General features: G+C 51.8%; 7 protein-coding genes across 7 annotated transcripts; 2 read left to right on the forward strand and 5 right to left on the reverse strand.

The window, feature by feature from the left end:
• Positions 1 to 317: 317 nt before the first annotated feature.
• J4E88_004020 (uncharacterized protein) lies at positions 318 to 2,149 on the forward strand (the record flags this gene model as incomplete). The annotated part of the gene is made up of 2 exons (XM_049397668.1): positions 318 to 486; positions 618 to 2,149. The coding sequence occupies 2 exons, from the start codon at positions 318 to 320 to the stop codon at positions 2,147 to 2,149; spliced, it is 1,701 nt and encodes a 566-aa protein (XP_049256113.1).
• A 3,767-nt stretch (positions 2,150 to 5,916) lies between these two features.
• Positions 5,917 to 6,762, reverse strand: J4E88_004021 (uncharacterized protein; the record flags this gene model as incomplete). The annotated part of the gene is made up of 3 exons (XM_049397669.1): positions 5,917 to 6,382; positions 6,477 to 6,545; positions 6,596 to 6,762. The coding sequence occupies 3 exons, from the start codon at positions 6,760 to 6,762 to the stop codon at positions 5,917 to 5,919; spliced, it is 702 nt and encodes a 233-aa protein (XP_049256114.1).
• A 1,426-nt stretch (positions 6,763 to 8,188) lies between these two features.
• MDE1 (Methylthioribulose-1-phosphate dehydratase) lies at positions 8,189 to 9,013 on the reverse strand (the record flags this gene model as incomplete). Its single annotated transcript, XM_049397670.1, has 3 exons — positions 8,189 to 8,635; positions 8,685 to 8,828; positions 8,906 to 9,013. 3 exons carry the CDS (start codon positions 9,011 to 9,013, stop codon positions 8,189 to 8,191), a joined length of 699 nt encoding a protein of 232 aa, XP_049256115.1.
• Positions 9,014 to 9,336: 323 nt separating this feature from the next.
• On the reverse strand, positions 9,337 to 9,866 carry J4E88_004023 (uncharacterized protein; the record flags this gene model as incomplete). Its single annotated transcript, XM_049397671.1, has 3 exons — positions 9,337 to 9,495; positions 9,545 to 9,771; positions 9,830 to 9,866. 3 exons carry the CDS (start codon positions 9,864 to 9,866, stop codon positions 9,337 to 9,339), a joined length of 423 nt encoding a protein of 140 aa, XP_049256116.1.
• An 881-nt stretch (positions 9,867 to 10,747) lies between these two features.
• On the reverse strand, positions 10,748 to 11,851 carry J4E88_004024 (uncharacterized protein; the record flags this gene model as incomplete). Its single annotated transcript, XM_049397672.1, has 3 exons — positions 10,748 to 11,148; positions 11,197 to 11,465; positions 11,514 to 11,851. The coding sequence occupies 3 exons, from the start codon at positions 11,849 to 11,851 to the stop codon at positions 10,748 to 10,750; spliced, it is 1,008 nt and encodes a 335-aa protein (XP_049256117.1).
• Positions 11,852 to 12,917: 1,066 nt separating this feature from the next.
• Positions 12,918 to 15,435, forward strand: J4E88_004025 (uncharacterized protein; the record flags this gene model as incomplete). The annotated part of the gene is made up of 3 exons (XM_049397673.1): positions 12,918 to 12,968; positions 13,016 to 14,329; positions 14,380 to 15,435. 3 exons carry the CDS (start codon positions 12,918 to 12,920, stop codon positions 15,433 to 15,435), a joined length of 2,421 nt encoding a protein of 806 aa, XP_049256118.1.
• A 209-nt stretch (positions 15,436 to 15,644) lies between these two features.
• On the reverse strand, positions 15,645 to 16,394 carry J4E88_004026 (uncharacterized protein; the record flags this gene model as incomplete). Its single annotated transcript, XM_049397674.1, has 1 exon — positions 15,645 to 16,394. The coding sequence occupies one exon, from the start codon at positions 16,392 to 16,394 to the stop codon at positions 15,645 to 15,647; it is 750 nt and encodes a 249-aa protein (XP_049256119.1).
• Between the last annotated feature and the right edge of the window lie 21 nt (positions 16,395 to 16,415).

Below are 16,415 nucleotides of genomic sequence, written 5' to 3' on the forward strand. Positions count from 1 at the left end.
GCATGTCAACGTACAACAGCGTATGCGATCAGAGTGTGAGGTTCTATCAACTGATCGTCGTGGCAATGACGGCATCTTAGCGACTAACGTCCATGACTCGAGCGGACCTGGCCGACCCGCTCATCTCACAATCTAACGGTCATTCCGACTCCGCCTTCTAACTCTATCGCTTTTCAATCTGTACATATGTTATCCTTTTGATACACTCTCTTCATTGTCAATATACGCTCAGGCTTCCAATTGCTCGCACCCAAGAAGTGGCGAAAAAAACTTTGCATGACCTCCATCTTCCTGGAATTGCACGCCAAAAAGGTGTCATGACACCACAAAAGCAAGAGCAGAGCCACTGGTTGGACAAATACGCATCAAACTATGCCGAGTGGAAGCTGTCAGAAAATGCAGATTGCACCCAGCTGTTCAAGCGCCCTCTCGGGCTAGTGGAGACTTCTTTTGACTCCGATGGCGCGTATTATGGTGGCCGGGCAGGTATGTAGGATCTTCAGAATATCTTATATTCATTTCTTGATGGTCCAAAGAGAAGTCTACTCGTCATATCGAGCATGGTTGAAACGCAACTGACTGTGCAACAGACATGACGGCCCTTTTCACATTAGCAGTCCAACACAAGCTCTCGAAATCAGAGCTTAGGCGCAGGATAGCGCTTGCCTGGACTTCTCTTCGCCTTCAGCACCCTCTACTCTTGTCTCGAGTGATCGATGATCAAGAAACAGGAAGACGAGCCTTTGCCGTCGATGTACCCAATTCTCAAGATTCTGCCATTCAAGATGTGGAGAAGAATATCGTTTGGATCGAAGAAGCGTACGAGGAAGTCAACGAGAAAGACCTGTACCACCACGCCTACAACGTAACTCGCATCATTGCACCCACGAAGTGCCTATCAAAGTTCCATGTCTTACCTTTGCGACAACTTCCAGACGGAACATATGAGCTGCGCTTCCTCATCGTGATTGCGCATCAAATATCCGATGGTCTATCCGCGTACAGCTGGTTCAGCCATTTCGTTCGCATTTTCAATCAACCATCTCAGGACATCTTAGCAGAAATTGAGTCGGTTCGTCAACCTCAGAAGATCAAAACAGTCCTGCCAGCCGCCCAGGAAGACCTATACCCACCGATTGCAGGCAACAAAGCGAGACAGCGCTGGTTCTGGGCGCTGATCAGAGTGCTGAGACACGTGAAGAAAGGAGGACTACCACTCACCTTTACGAATCCGCTGCGAAGGGAAAAGAGGTTAGAGGAGCCAGTACCACTCGAACCCAAGTTCAACAAGATCTTCGACTATAGCCCTTCGACTCGCCCTCCAATGTCCTGTGGCCATGTATCCGCATCCCTTTCGCCCGCCGCCTCAGCACGTCTGATATCCCTATGCCGATCCGCAAACGTCAGTATAGGCGCTGGCTGTTTCGCTCTCGCCGGCCTAGCAATGATGGCCATCCACGAAAAGCGATCTCCATCAACCACCCACCCTCCATTCACAGCCTCCTTCCCGCTAAACCCCCGCGCCTTCTTCGTGAACCCACCACCGCCCGACTCATGCATGCTAGCCTTTAGCGAGGGCATAGTAATGCCATTCCTATCCTCCGACCAACCTGTAGAAGGACGCTTCAAGCTAGTAGCAAAGCACGCAAACCGCGAGTTAAGAGTCTACCAGAAACGTCTAAAAGGAAAAGGAAAGACGGGTACAGCAGGTATACTAGACAAAGGCTCACCAGGCCGCCTCCTCGCAACAGGCTACGTCGCGCAGATCGAACGTGTGGAAGCGAAACTCCCACCGTGGCGTCGCTCACCTTCTTTCCAAAATCCACAAGGCTCTCTAGCACCTAGCACAGCAGGGTTCGGCGCTACATGCGGCGTCTCTTCCATCGGCCCTCTAGCTGCGTTCTTCAAGCGCGGGACGTACGATGTGAAGGATCTGGGGGACAAGGACTTTGCTGCGGACTTCCGCGACGTGAAGATTGGAGTTAGAGCGAGGGAGGACGAGTTTCTGGTTGGCAGCTCGACTAGTGCGGAGGGGATTGTGGGGTTCGGCGTTAGCTATGATCTCAACTCTATTAGTGCTGAGGCGGCGGAGGTGTGGAGAGAGACTATCGAGGGGCTGTTGGAGGGGAGGGAGGTGGCGAGGTTATAGATAATGGATAAGGAGGTGAATGCGAAGGAGCTTGGTTTCTTCTTGTGTTATTCGACAGTGTAGCGGCAGACTCGGCGAGAAGGTAGCGAATATTGCATATGTAGAAGCGCCATCATACGCGGTCTGTATGTATATGTTGACTACCTCGCATAACTTGTGAAAGCAAAGATGGCGCATGTTACACCGCGCCGACTCCTCGTTCGCTGCCGTATTTGGTACTGAAACCACTAACACGGTGGGCAGCTCTTGTCCAATTTCTGTCACTCTTGCATATACCACGTCTGTGTATCAACGTAGAAGGACGTCTTCACGCAATCATACCAGATTTCCTCTTTCCACTCTTTTCGCCAATCTGCGATGGTCCAGTCTTTCCTCTTCAAGTACATGAGATCCGGATCCCATAACTCGCCTACAGGGCCCGTAAATTGTATATTCGACGTGCCAGCCATTATATCGCGAACGGCATTCGGAAGCCCTACTGGCAGATGCCACGGCAATGGAAAAGTACAATGTTTCTGAGGGTCGTGGAGCCATGACGTAGGCTGCACGCCGCTGCGTTGGGCTTGAGCGAGCATGGCTTCCTGCATGGCTGCTGCACGCTTGAGGATCTCAAACGCGTGGACTGTTTCTTGCGTACTACCATCGATGACGAGTTGGTAGGCATCAATTGGCATTCCATATGAAGCCAACGAGAGGGTGTTTTCAATCCATGGGACAATTACGTCCACGCAAGTGCGCCCTAGTATGTCTGGGTCGTCAATACCCGGTTCTGATACCAGAGGGAGCAGATTGTCTAGAAGGCCGATGCGATGTTCGATACGTAAAGCCGAATTACTCTTGCAGAAGTCTATGAGTCCACGCGCATGACATGCAGGACGAAGCCTAGACACACGATCCTCGTTTAAGACGATCTTGCGGAGGTTCAGCCATTGCTTCGGCGGGATACCATGTACTATAAGGTGTGTTAGTATACTAAAATATCCAATAGTGCCTTGGTATGATAACGGCACTGCGATCGGGCCTAATGAGTTCAAAGGAAGCTTGCAACAAGAAGAAAAAAGGTCGACTTACGGTAGTCGATAGCTATAGCAGCGGCAGAGAAGTAGCATCTACTATTGCTCAGAGAAAGATGATATAGCTCCTCATGCACAGCACGTGGTGCTTGAGGATCTTTCTGCCTACAGAGAAGGCGCTCAATGCGGGACAGATCTTCATCTCGAGGTGTCCACCATGAATCGGGCTTCCACGAGAGCAGGGCGTTCAACGATCCTTCCTTGAAAAGGTTTTCTTGGTTTAGAGCGCACCCGACAGGACATACTCCTTGGTCGAACACTCCACTCGTAAGCTGGGCGAACTTCTCTGGATTGCGGTTGTTCGCGCGATTTAATGCCAACAGCAGGGCATCGATGCATGCTTGATTGGCAACGTCGTTTTTCCATATCATTCTCATCAAAGGCGCCCACACATCACGTCGCCGAGTGACTGCATATGGTAATATGTCGCCCACAAATGTACCCATGTTTGGATAGCGCGCCTCGATATCGATAAAGTCAGAGTCTTGCAGCAACTCAGCCACGCAGACTAACATGCGTTGTCGCTGAGTTTGAACCAAGTCTGTCACTGGAGAGTAGCGCGGCATTAGCGAGACCTCTGGATAATGATATAATGCAAGACTTACGGCAATGAAGGCGAGCGACCTTTGAGCGCAATCCCATGAACTCCGGAATGTCGTACATAGAGCATCGTGTACTAAATTTGGCTTTCTGGAAAGCGACTTGTTTCAGTTCTGCCGCTGCGATTTTACAAGCCACTACTAGACCGAGGTTCTCTGCGCGCGCAGCTGCATACCGGTAGCGCAACCTATTCGTATCCTTGTTGTACTCGTACGATCGCCTGCCCTCCGCATAGTATTCGTAGATGATATCGCGAAGTTCTCGAGGTAGGCGGAATAGCGGAGATTGTAACTGCGTGGAGTAGGTGTTCTCTGCCGCGGGCGCAGACGTCGATGGATCTTCACCCCAGTGGGTAGAGTTGCTCGTCGACATATCTGAGGACGCAGATAGCATACAGCATATGCGTGATAACTGCAGTAGTGCGATTTCAAGGAAGCTTATACAGCGTAATATGACTCTTTCTTTCCTTGGATTTTGTGAATGCTTACACTCGACATACTCACTAGCGGTTCGCGCTGGCTGGAAGGACCAGAAATGCAGTAGTAGTGACTCACCTCCAGAACTGCGCGTAGCCACCAAATGACCAGCCAGGCTCAACAGATAACATTACAAGCTGAACCAACACAGTCTGTTGCGATGACACAGAGGCGCAATAATGGTGAGTCAGTAGCAGGCGTCCACGGGTGGTAACGTCGAACCGGTCTTCCCGTAAAGCTACGAAGCTTCGACTCATACCTTTCGAACAGTGTGCATCATAGTAACGCAAAAAAGATACACCTTTGCGACCAGTGAGGCATGTTCTCTGGCTTCGTAGATGAATGTCAGAGGCCTGGGCGCCATCCGCTCAGGGATATTGACTTTGGTTAGCGTAGGTATGCCAGGATTGATGACGTAATGCGCAACTAACAAGGGTTGTCGCGAAAGTCATTTGCACCATGATGTAGTACAGATTCATCCTCATATCTATCGCATATTCAAAAGTCTACTTGAATCTCATTCGATTCAACGAGCCACGTACCAAGTTATGTGTCTCTTGACTACATCGTTACTCGGCCCTAGTTCCTCAGGCATTACTGGTCCACGGTACCTAGTTAGCACAAATACTCGATGTCTAACTTCCCAATGCAGTTTCCCCTACCTCCCGAGGCCCTCTGCTCTGTCTTTCGCGTTCGATCGTGAGGGTCTTTTCGCCCGAAGACCTCTCAGCTGTTTCTAAGGAAACGCCTCACTCTTAGAAATAACAACGCCTGGCAAATGCATATTCATCCGCCGGATCAGATTCTCGTTCCACTGACCACGGCTGTCCCGTATCTCAATTATCTCCAAGCCCCTTAAAGAGGCGAGCTCGCCCTCTAGCCCCATGACCATACTCCCCACAGCTGTCCTAAGTTGCATCCTCTTGATAGCCTGTAGTTGCTTCTGGCCGGTATGATGAAGTAGCTTCCATGTATTGGAACATGCTATCCAACCCGTCATAGCAAAGACGTTGAGAGTGTAAGGCAGCATAGCGGTCTCTGTGTTTATCTGCGAGCAGCTTCCAAGGAGAGCGAGAAGATGTCGCTTGGGGCCGGCTCGGTCCCTCATCGCTGTTCCTATCATCTCTATCGGATGATTCATACGTAACACATACTCGTAGATGATGTTACGAAGCTCAGGTGGAAGACGGAGGAGAGGGGAGTTTGCCTGGTTCTCTTGGGTTCTGTCAGACTGTAAGTAAGTTGTAGCGGATATGCGAACTCTTGAACTCACCGACGTATGCGCTCAGCATGCGAAGTACTCAGGCGGTTTATGTCCTGAAGTTCTCCTGAATCCTCCATGAAAACTCCGTTGGTTTGATTTGGTTGATTGAGTCTATTGGATGTATTGATTGCCGACCAAGGTATGGTAAGGTGTTCTCGATGAAGGTAGAAGGCAGAAGAGTGGCAGATTAATAGGTAAATGAAGGAGCTGGACTAGGTGTGCACGGACTTATGACATTTACAAGCAATGTACGATCGCATGAAATGACCTGACATCATAGTCTATTGAAATGTGCGAGGCAAGCGCACCTCACCGAACGCAACCAAAGCGATTGACCTGTCTTCTTAACTAGTGCTATGACCACCGCAGAGGTTCCAATGTGTATGGCGACACAAATATAACCTCGATATCACCTGCCTGGCCATTTGCAACTGCAGCTTCCGCTTCTTTCACACGAGCAAACTCCTTCTTGGTGCTCCATAGACCCCTAAGCTCTCCCATATACAGTTTCTTCAACCCCTTGCATCTACCCAGGCTCCTAAGCACCATCTTCAGAGCCTCGCTTCCACTCTGAAACGCGCCCCAACTTATATCAACCATAACCATCGTCATGGCTTCGAGCTGAGCATGTTTGCGTGAAGCGACAAAGCGATCGAGTTCAAAGACGTTGTTAAAGGAAAACATGTTCTCGGAGTATACTAGAGTAGCTGTTTCGGAGTAAATTTGACGACAGACGCGCGGTAGGGCGATGTTGGCAGGTGTTGACCTGAAGACGTCGTTATCGCTGTTGAGGTGGCGCCATTCGCGGGTGCCTCCGTGCCTAAACATGGGTGTATGAAGTCAGTGAATGTCTCACATCTTACAGTAATATCTCTTACCCACGGTGTATATACCGGCCGCCTCCCAAAGCATACCTGAAGATCTTGTTTCGAAGTTCGGCGGGAAGACGGAGAAGGGGAGACTGTTGCGTGTTGGACTTGACGCTTTGGGTACTATTAGTTGTATGCAACTCTTCTGCTTCATATGGGCTCACATGGGGACGAGGTCTTTTGGTGTTTTCCGCAAGGAGACGAGACCGCCGCGAGTACGATAGACGCGCTTGGAAGACTCCGTGATCGGTTTGGCAGGACGCTTGCGCATGTTGTAGCGCGCTTCAGGGACGGGCTGAGTAGCCTCTTCTGGGAGCTTGGGCTTGTTCATAGTGGTGGCAGATCTAAGTTGAGACACTGAATAGTGATTCCCAAGTCAAGTCAAAAGGAGCCGAGCTGAAGTATCAAGGGGGGTTCTTGAGTACGTCAGCTGATGTACTCTAGTAGGGTGGGTCATTCATCGTGCAGTGAGGTAGCCATAGACACAGAAGCATGTGTCAATGCATCGTAGTGAATAGTCGCCGCACTTAGCACTGTCTAGGCTCATTCAAGCCACTAGTCGCTTCAGCTCTTATTCAAAAGTTTGACCTCCTTCTTACCTCACTTTCTCCACTACCTGACACAACTCCCTGAACATACACCAAACCGTTCGGTCAAAATCCCAACTAAAGTAAATCCAATCGAACGAGTCTACAGGCGCGCAAGACTACCCTCGGTTTCTCGAACCCACGCAAAGTGTACTCTAGTAAGCGCCCCGAGTGATAAGATGCCAGTCGAAGAGCCAAAAGAGGATGGCTTATTGGATCTTTCACAAACGCCCGACCATCTTGTGACGATGTAAGTAAAGACTTTAACGATCCCCATGTCTCTCTAACAGTATCCAGTGCTCAAGACAACAGTGTGAACTCTCCTCTCCTGCGACTACCAGCCGAACTCCGCACAAAGATATGGCACTACGCACTTGGCGGTATAACCGTGTATCCCAACCTCAAACGATTGAGATATCGCAAATACGGCTCTACATCGACGGGTCTCTTCAAAAGCGATCTAGGGCAGCTTAGCCTCCCTCGCACCTGCCGACAAATTTACTCCGAGGCTGCTCTGGTCTTCTACCACAAGAACACTTTTGCTTTCCACGATTACAAAGCTTTCAAGCGTTTTCGAGATCGAATCCGAAATGCCCACTTCGCGATGATACGATCCATTTCCGTGAGGACCATTGGCGCTCTTCTGACGTTTCAAAAAGAACTCATGGAGGTTGACAGGTCTCAAGCTTCCTGTCAATACTCCAATAATCTTAAGGAAGAGTTTCTCAACTACTACGATCCTATGGAACAGGATTTGCGATGGATCATACGACTGGTAATTCCTGGTCTACTGTCAACATTTCCCAATTTAGATAAAATCGTGATTGCGTGTTCTTGTCATGCGAATGGGATTCAGGGGAAATGCAGTTTTGATACTCGAGTTTCTTGGCCGCCGTTTCATAGAGAGGGAGTCGAAGTTGCGTTCCGTGAGTAGGGGCGACTCGGGACAGACTGTGGGGGCAGGACTCGATGGCTTCATGCGGAAACAACAAAGAGATCACTGTACACGCTTGGTTCATGAGGAAAATCGAGAGCGAAACGATTGGTGAAGATATGGCGGCTCAAGACTAGCTCAAAGAACTCTCCCTCCAATACACACACTCTTCACTTGGCTCCTCATTTTACCCCCCTCGTGTACGCAACGCATTAGGCCTGAGTTTTACTGTCTCTTCACTTTGTCCAGGGAAGACCCAGCTTCTTCATCTCCACCGCCAACTGCAGAATATAATCGATACTCTCGCACTGCGTCTTCGCCTTGTGTACGTTGTCGCCCCACACGTAAATGCCATGTCTCTTGACAAGAATCGCGTACGAATCGGGGTATTTCTCCATCGCCTCCTCCAGGCTCTCCCTCAAATCCTCTTCATGCGCGGTGTTTTCGATGATGGGTATACGCAGACGGTCATAGTAGCCTAGGTTACCCTGCTTCCCTCTTCCCTTCGGTATGCCCTTAATCTGTTCAATCTCTTCGATCTCAAAGCACGCGTCTTTTCCGAAATCGCGCTCGACGAGGAGGGTTACGAGGACAGCCCATTGCGAGTGTGTGTGGATGCAGCAGCCGGCGCCGCGTTCGAAGGCTGCGAGGAAGAGAGGCGTACACGCTGAGGGTTTAAGGACCTAAATGCTTCTTAGCCATCTTCCCATGGTCTAATATTGCGCGATATACCTGTGGTCTCCTCAAGTACTCCTTGCTGTTGAAGTCCATAACAAACATATCGGTAGGCTTCATGAGCTCTTTCTGTACGCCGCTGGGCGCAATGTATATCTTGTCTTCATGGCGTATGCTCGTTCCTCCGCCAGTGCCTGTCACCTGGCGGAATCTCCGTGTTAGCCATCACTCGACCGTGTCTTCATTCGCGTCCCCCTGACGCCTGGAGATCATCGTACCCAGCCCAAGCTGTAAAACTTTGCGCAGAGCGTGCAGATGTGGTTCGCGGGGTGACTTGGGTCATCGGAGTGCACGAGGGCCTCGGCATCATGTTCGCTGGAACTCATTGTGATGTTGCGCAAAGGTGTTGTTGGGGTGTGAAGTTTGGTGGATTTTCTGGAGCCCAATGACGCGACTTGCGATCGCGACTACCCCACGTGGTCCGCGCTAGTGTTCATCCCACCATCATAGTCAGGCACAGTACAGACATCAGTCCAGGTAGGTCATATAAAACTTAGAGACATGGTTGAAAGAATGTCTGTGTCTATTAATTACTAAAAGGAAAACGAGGCTGTCTCATAGTCGAGACCATAGCCTGAGGTATCATTGATGTCCAACGCTCATACCACTACCAGTCCTCCAGGAAAGTCACTTGACTTGGGTATCATATCTAGTTTGTAGTCGTGTTTTGCGCCAAAGGAGAGGGCTCGTGTTCCTTCTTCTTATCCAGATGAAGCGCTTCCTTGACCTTTTCGCCCAATCCCTTGCGGTCGGGGGACTGGCTGTGGCCGCCATGCTTCTCTTTATATACGTTTCCAGCTCCACCTCGCTACAGTACTGTCAGTTGAGGTTGATATTACTCAAATAACATGACGTACGCCGGTGTGAAACTCGTCTTGCGGGTTGCGCTGGTTGATCTCAGGTACCATGTCTACTGAGCGACGACCTTCGTCAGACTGCGGCCCAACGCGAGGCGACTTTCCGATGTTGCCAGCTCCCCCACGGCCAGTGGAAAAATCTCCATCGAGAGAGTCGCCTTGAACGCCCTCACGAACCATGCCTCCATCAGTGTAGACGTTGGTGTCGGGGCCAATGTTGCCGGCGCCTGCGTCAGCGATCAGCTTTTCCTGTTGTTGCATGTTGAAGTATCATGCATGGCGTACCTCCACGGCCAGTTGAGTGAATTGGAGTAGTAGTCATTCTGATGGTTTAGCTTTCGCAATGATTGTGAAAACAAATGTTGTCTTGTTGAGATGACAAATAATTGGTGTCAAGGATGTAGGATATGCTAGGTTGGTCGAACGGCAGGGCGAAGCGCGTTTTCAGGCTCTTATATTTGCTCGTCCAGTCCTACAAGCAGGCCATCTCAGAGTGACGCAATGACGCAATCGCATCTCCAGGTGCTCTAATCGATTGGCGACGCGGGATGGAAGTAGTTTCCGAGTTGGAAACAGGCGCCAGCAGGCTCATGGCTGCTAGTCGTCCAACTAAGACGACGAGCCAAGAAAAGATGCGAGCATGAGGTACAAATTTCGATGGTTTTGACTCTTCTCATCGTCCCGTGGGTGTGGTTTATGCGATGGCGTGAGGTGATCTTCAATGTTCGCGCGATAAGGCCGGGTGGATTGATTCGCCCAGCGACTGACTAAGCGGGCTGTATCCCACTGCTCGACCTGGTGATTGCATTCTCACATGTCATCGCCGACATGGACACGGCTTGCTCGGAGGTCGGTGGAAGCTTTGGCGAGAGATGCGCTGCACGAGGATTGCTGGGATCTGTAGTCTTGGAGCTCTTGCCACCCCTAACGCAGGGGCGGGCGACGTGTGGTTCATCAGACTACGTCGGTACACAGATCTAGCATAGAACACACAGAAACCGCCTTTTGGCTTGTTACCCTACACGTAAAGTTTTGATTGCACCATGACGATTTCGCATAATCGAATGCTGGTTTTCTTTTGGGCATGCCTCTTGGGAGACGATTGAATTACAATTATGCGGTACGAAGCGCTCTAACGATGTCGTGTTTATACAAAGATCGAGAATCGACAAAGGGGTATCATCATATCAAACATCTGATACTTCAAGATCTAAGGCCTTGCTCATCACTTGGCCTGGCTTGACCTTCCTCCGCGTTTCTAGCTTGCACTTTGTCTTGGTCTGCATGCTTGGCCGGATCAAAGACATAGATTGGAAACTCGAGGAAGATTGTTCTCTTTAGAATGACGGGCAGCTTCGCGTATAGCTGTGGCGGGAAAGGGATGAGAATGCTCGTTCGGTGGAGGTATTGCTCGTACTCGGGCCATCGGTTGCCTTTCTCGTATCTCTTCTTTGCGCCAGGTCGTTCCTGCAGCGTGAGACCGGATACGAACATGAGTAGCAAAGTCAGGAAGAATGGACCGAGAATGGACGCGTACAGAGCGTCATATGCACCGCCCGAGACGTAGTTGTTTGCAGCCGGGGATACAGCGACCGTGAAGATACCTGTCATTGTCAGTTTCGGTCCAAAGAAGTTCAATGAGCAACACCTACCGAATTGGATGAGCATCTCGCCGAAGTAATTCGGGTGGCGCGTCCAAGCAAAGAACCCGACGTTGCAGACGGCGCCATCGCTACCGTGAGCAGTACGGAACCTGTACTTCTGGACGTCGGAAACACTTTCCATGATGAAACCGATTGACCACAGGATGATGCCAGCGATATCACAACCTGTTCCAAAGTCTGGCTGATTGAATCGAGTGACTTTTGGCGAGTTCAGAATAGTGACCGGCATAGATACAGTCCAGACCCAGAACATTTGACTGTAACCCATCAGTAATGACATCCAGCTCACGTCTGTAGCTACTCACAACACCCAGAATCCGAGAAACGACCAGAACTTGTCTCTCTTATCGTCGAAACGATCATCCTTGCCAGTCTTGAGGATCCTGAAAAGAAGGAAGCCGCTCAGCCGTGCCGCCCATAGCATGATAAAGAGCGATACCACAATGTTGCGCGCATCGCCGCGGTTCTCGCTGCACGAGAGCGTGATAATCGCAAGAAGGATGAAGTTGGTGCCGCCGGCAAAGTCAGTAAGCTTGTCGAACTTGAACGAAAAGGCGATCGCAAAGCCGATCAGCTGGTATGCAACAGTGACGAGGAAGGTGATGGCAAGATAATAGTCATCGAGGACGTGTATGGCGGCCATGATGACCTCTGGATGGTGCTGTTGTTGTGTGCGCGAACCTTGACAGCAGAGTTGCGCCTACATATACAGAAGCCTAGAGCTTACAGCTACGTCGCTACGTACGGAAGCCGAGCGTTCTACGCTGCGCTGGCAAAATTTGGCCGACTCCGACGAGCGAGAATCGTATTCTTTGCGATGGAAGTTGGCCCCAGGGGCTGGCAAGCGTCAGGCCCAGGGTAATGACGCACGTCATCGGTCGCCAAGCCACGATTACTAGGCACGACTTTCTCCCGCGATCACCAGCTACGCACATGCTTCACAGCACAACGCGACTTTGCAGCTTCGCGATTGATAAGCCTTTGCTATCGCACGGCACTTGGGCGGAAATAGATCGGTAATGGAAGATCGATTTCGTTCATGCACGAGCGGAAGGAAGAAAACGCCATGTTCCACAGAGTGAAACGCCTCCGGTGTGAACCCCATTGCCTCGCGCACATCGCGTGTCAGACTACACCACCATAGCGGCTGGCCAGACGATCGTGAAGCTTGACTACCACCAAAATCGCTTTTCGCGGGCCTGTCGATCATGGATCGCACGTTACTGGCCTGGAACAAACCCTGATAGCTAGGCTGACCCGACAATGCCATCACCGGCTGCACTACTGCGCGCTGGGACTCCATTTGAGGAACACCGTTCCGACCCTTGAGACGCACCTGAACACTGTTCGAGTAGCCGCGAAGGCTCGAAACCAGCACCACACGGTTAGAAACATGCTGAGCGGGGCTAACATGTCGGACCCGTTAAGTAGGATAGTTTTCGCCTCAGTCATGAACCTTTGAACGGTTTGGCACGCTCTCGCACTATCGGAAGCTTACATTCGTTTGCATCCGGACTATCTGTTTCCATTGTGTGTCCACACGTTTCCGTTCCATCTTCAACTCTTCGGTCTTTCTGCTGTGCAGGTACTGAGAGGTTCTGCATGTCTGTGACATCGCCTTCGATTCTACTCCAGCTGGACTGTTGATGTACTAATTACTAATTTTCTTTTCTATCGTTTCCGGTTCGCACTTCATCAAGGATTCCACAATGACTAGAACTCGATCGTCCTGGGTACCAGCCCTGCTGCTCATGACTGCAGTACGTATGTCATTTGCTTGTAGGGACTCTTCACTGACTGCGTATAGACGGTCACTCAGGCAGTACTTGATCTTCACAATACTCACATACGAACCGAAGTCTCGGGCAGACGTATCGACAACTTGGTATCGGGACTCGACTGGCAACGACGGGATACAGAAGCACTCAACGTACCTGCTGCCGAGCAAGCCAGTAGACTGGACAATGGAATCATCGCCGCCAGGCTTGCACAGAACGGCCTGGACGCAAACGCCTTGTTAAATGGGCTTGCGCAAGGCCAAGGACAAGGCCAAAGGAGTGGCAACGGAGACATCAACACGAATGACGTCGGTGGAGACCTCGCAAACCAGATCGCTGGTGGAGGCTCTCCGAGCGTTGAAGGCATCCTCATTGGGCTTGATGGGCAAAAGCAGAGTCCATCGACAAACCAGACCAGCACCCCGCAGCCGCAGCCGCAGCCGCAGGGCCAGAGTGGTGCGCAAGGAACGTCACAGGGTGCCAACCAAGGAGCAGGAGGGGACATCAAGTCGAGCGACATCGCCGGGGATCTTGCAAACCAGCTGGCCCCCAAACCCGGTGCTAGTCAGGGTGGCAGCGCCGACATTGCTGGAGATCTCGCGAATCAACTCGCACCGAATGGACAAGGCCAACTACCATCCCAGTCTGGAGCACCGCAAAATGGTAGCAACTTTCAAACGATTCAAATAGTTCAGACCATCGTCACTCAACCCAATGGCCAGGAGATTGCAGCAACGCTGGTTGAAGCAGCGCCACAGGGAGCAGCCGAAGCGACGCCACCCGCTGGAGAAGCGCCAGCAGCAGCATTACCATCGGCCCCAGCTGAAGCGACATCAGCATCATCACCACCAGCCGGAGAAGCAACTGCCATATCGTCATCAACCGCCGCAAAAGCACCAGCTGAAGCATCTGCTTCATCAACGGCAGGGGCAGAGGCACCAACTATGTCGTCTTCAGCTAAAGGGGAAGCGCCGGCAGAAGCAGCACCGGCATCTTCACTAGCGAAGGGAGAAGCATCAGCTTCGTCATCCGCTGCCGGAGAAGCCTCAGCTACATCGTCGAAAGCTGCGGCCGAGGCACCAGAGGCAGCCACTGCATCATCATCATCTGCCGCCGTTGAGAAGCCAGCAGAGGCTCCCGCTTCTTCCAAGGCGGTAAAGACAGTTTTCCCCGCTGGAAAGTCAGCTCTGCCCAAAGTGACTCCTATTCCCTGGACTAATGCCCCTTCTCAGATGGGAGGCATGGCTGCTGGAAACTCAAGCAGCATGGGAGCCAAGGGAGCCGCTATGCCCGCTGCTGAGCCTATGCAGACAGCCAGTCTAGCGGAAAGCAAGAACTCTACGGTACGTTGTTGAGTTATGTTCCATTTTGTACATCGCTAACGCTACAGTAGGGTTCGGCAGCCGCCATGGCACCTGCAGCTGCTGTGACTGTATCGGCCGGATCAGAGCCCGCAGCTGGCGCTCAAGGTGCTTCAAACTCTACTTCAGCTAGTACTGCAGCGATCGACTCGGCCAAGCTTACGGCCGGAGGTCTTGCTGCAACGACAACAACTGCAGTAGGCATGGCAGTCACAGTCAAAGCCGACGGAAACAGTACTGCTGGAGTTGCTAGCGCTTCTGGTGGAGGTGGAGCAGCAGCCGCGGTTACTGTTGTCGCCGGCTCAGGATCTGGAACGAACGGTACTGCATCCTCGGGTGGTGCAGCGGCCGCGGTCACAGTTGTCGCAGGCGGAGGAAGCAATGGAACTGCCGCTGGCCTCGTGGGAGCTACAACTACCTCAAAAGCTGCGGCTGCAGTCACCGTCGTCGCAGGATCTGGTGGTGCAGCCGCTGCTACAGCAGCTTCTCAATGCAACTGCGCTTGCATGTGCCCGGCTGGATCTTTCCCCATGTCCGCACCACAGGCCCAGCCCTTCCAACTGGGATCCATGAGCAGCGCGCCAACAATGAGTCAAAGTACCATGCAGACTGTCGTGGGCAGTGCGGTAACAGTTGAGGCCGGGGGTTCACCACCCCCTGGAGCACAGCAGGCTGCTTCGACAAGCTCAAGCAGCACCGTAGCTATCGACTCGGCTACACTGACTCGGCCTGGCCTTGTCGCAGGAACTACGACGAGTGCGGCTGGAGCGGGTGTAACTATGATGGCTAGCGGATCTGCTTCTGCTTCTGCCTCTTCGGCCGCTGCAACATCATCATCTGCAAGTGTAACACCATCTGTCGAGGTATCGCTTGCATCAGCGACTTCTTCCTCTCCTTCTCCAAGAGCAACAACAAGCGCGCAGGCTCAGAGCCAAGTCGCAGCCGGCGCGCCTGCGCCTACGCCCGTTGAAGAGCCTCTACCTTTCGATATCAGCACTGTTGCGCTACAGAGTCGTGTCACGGTGAATCTCGGAAGGAGGTTGGTGAAGCCGACGCCGGAGGTTCAGGCAGCGATGTGGTGGTGGTAGATGTCTCACATTTGGCAATATCCAGATGTCTATGCTTTGTTAGTTTCTATGTTATATAGTTGATTGTAGCAGTTGAGCATTGAGTGTTCCTGCGAGGTAGTAATGTTGAGAGAATACAAAGGTGTGGGTATGATCTTTCTTGTGCATTGCTGCTCGTGTCTATGGGTATCATCTGCCGTCTGTCTGAATAGAGTGAAAATACTCCTTCGTCAGGATTCTGTCACTTCTCCACCCCCCTCCTGTACCTTTGCCTTTTTGTTCTTGGCTTGCTGGCGCTTCGAGATTGGCTTTTCTGCCTTGGTCTCGTGCAGGGGAGTGCCCTCTAAGCTCTCGCCTGGCCGCTTGCCGTTCTGGTTCTTGTTTGCTTTCCCCTTCGGATCTTGCTTGTCCTTGCCCTTAGCCGCAGAGCTTTGCGCTGGCTTCTCTCCACCATAGACAATATCTATGATGCCCTTGAAGCTCTGGCGCTTCAATCGCGCATACTCGACTACACTCCTAGGCTCCTTTGTCAGACCGTCTTTGCCTCTCTCTGTGCCGAGTCCCCAGACAGAAGCCAGGTTGATGACATCACTGGGTGCGCGTATGCCTAGCACGCTCTTCGCTTCCGAACTAAATATGAGGCCCCGACCGCGGGTCACGCGTATGAGCTGTGTCGCATTGCTAATCAGGTTGCGCTTTGCGGCGGGATCGCTCGACATGATACTCTGGCTGTAGCATATTTCGATCTTAATACCACGGGATATAGCGGTCCCCAGCGTAGGGAACTTGAAGTGGGACTCGAATCGCCTGGTCAGGTCGAGTGAAATTATGTCTACGTCCAGACTCTGACATGCCTGCTGGAGGGTGCGGTCGTCTGTGGGTCGCGCGGCTACGAGGTCATATTGCTGCTGGAGCTGTGGTATGCGGAAGTTGGAGGCCGAATCGGTAAGGAAGATGTTGCATCGTCGTAGAATGCGCATGCGTGGAGGGACCGGGAAGGG

Source organism: Alternaria novae-zelandiae, assembly GCF_023758075.1.
Source record: "Alternaria novae-zelandiae strain BMP 2774 chromosome Unknown scaffold_7, whole genome shotgun sequence".
Taxonomy (NCBI): Eukaryota; Fungi; Ascomycota; class Dothideomycetes; order Pleosporales; family Pleosporaceae; genus Alternaria; species Alternaria novae-zelandiae.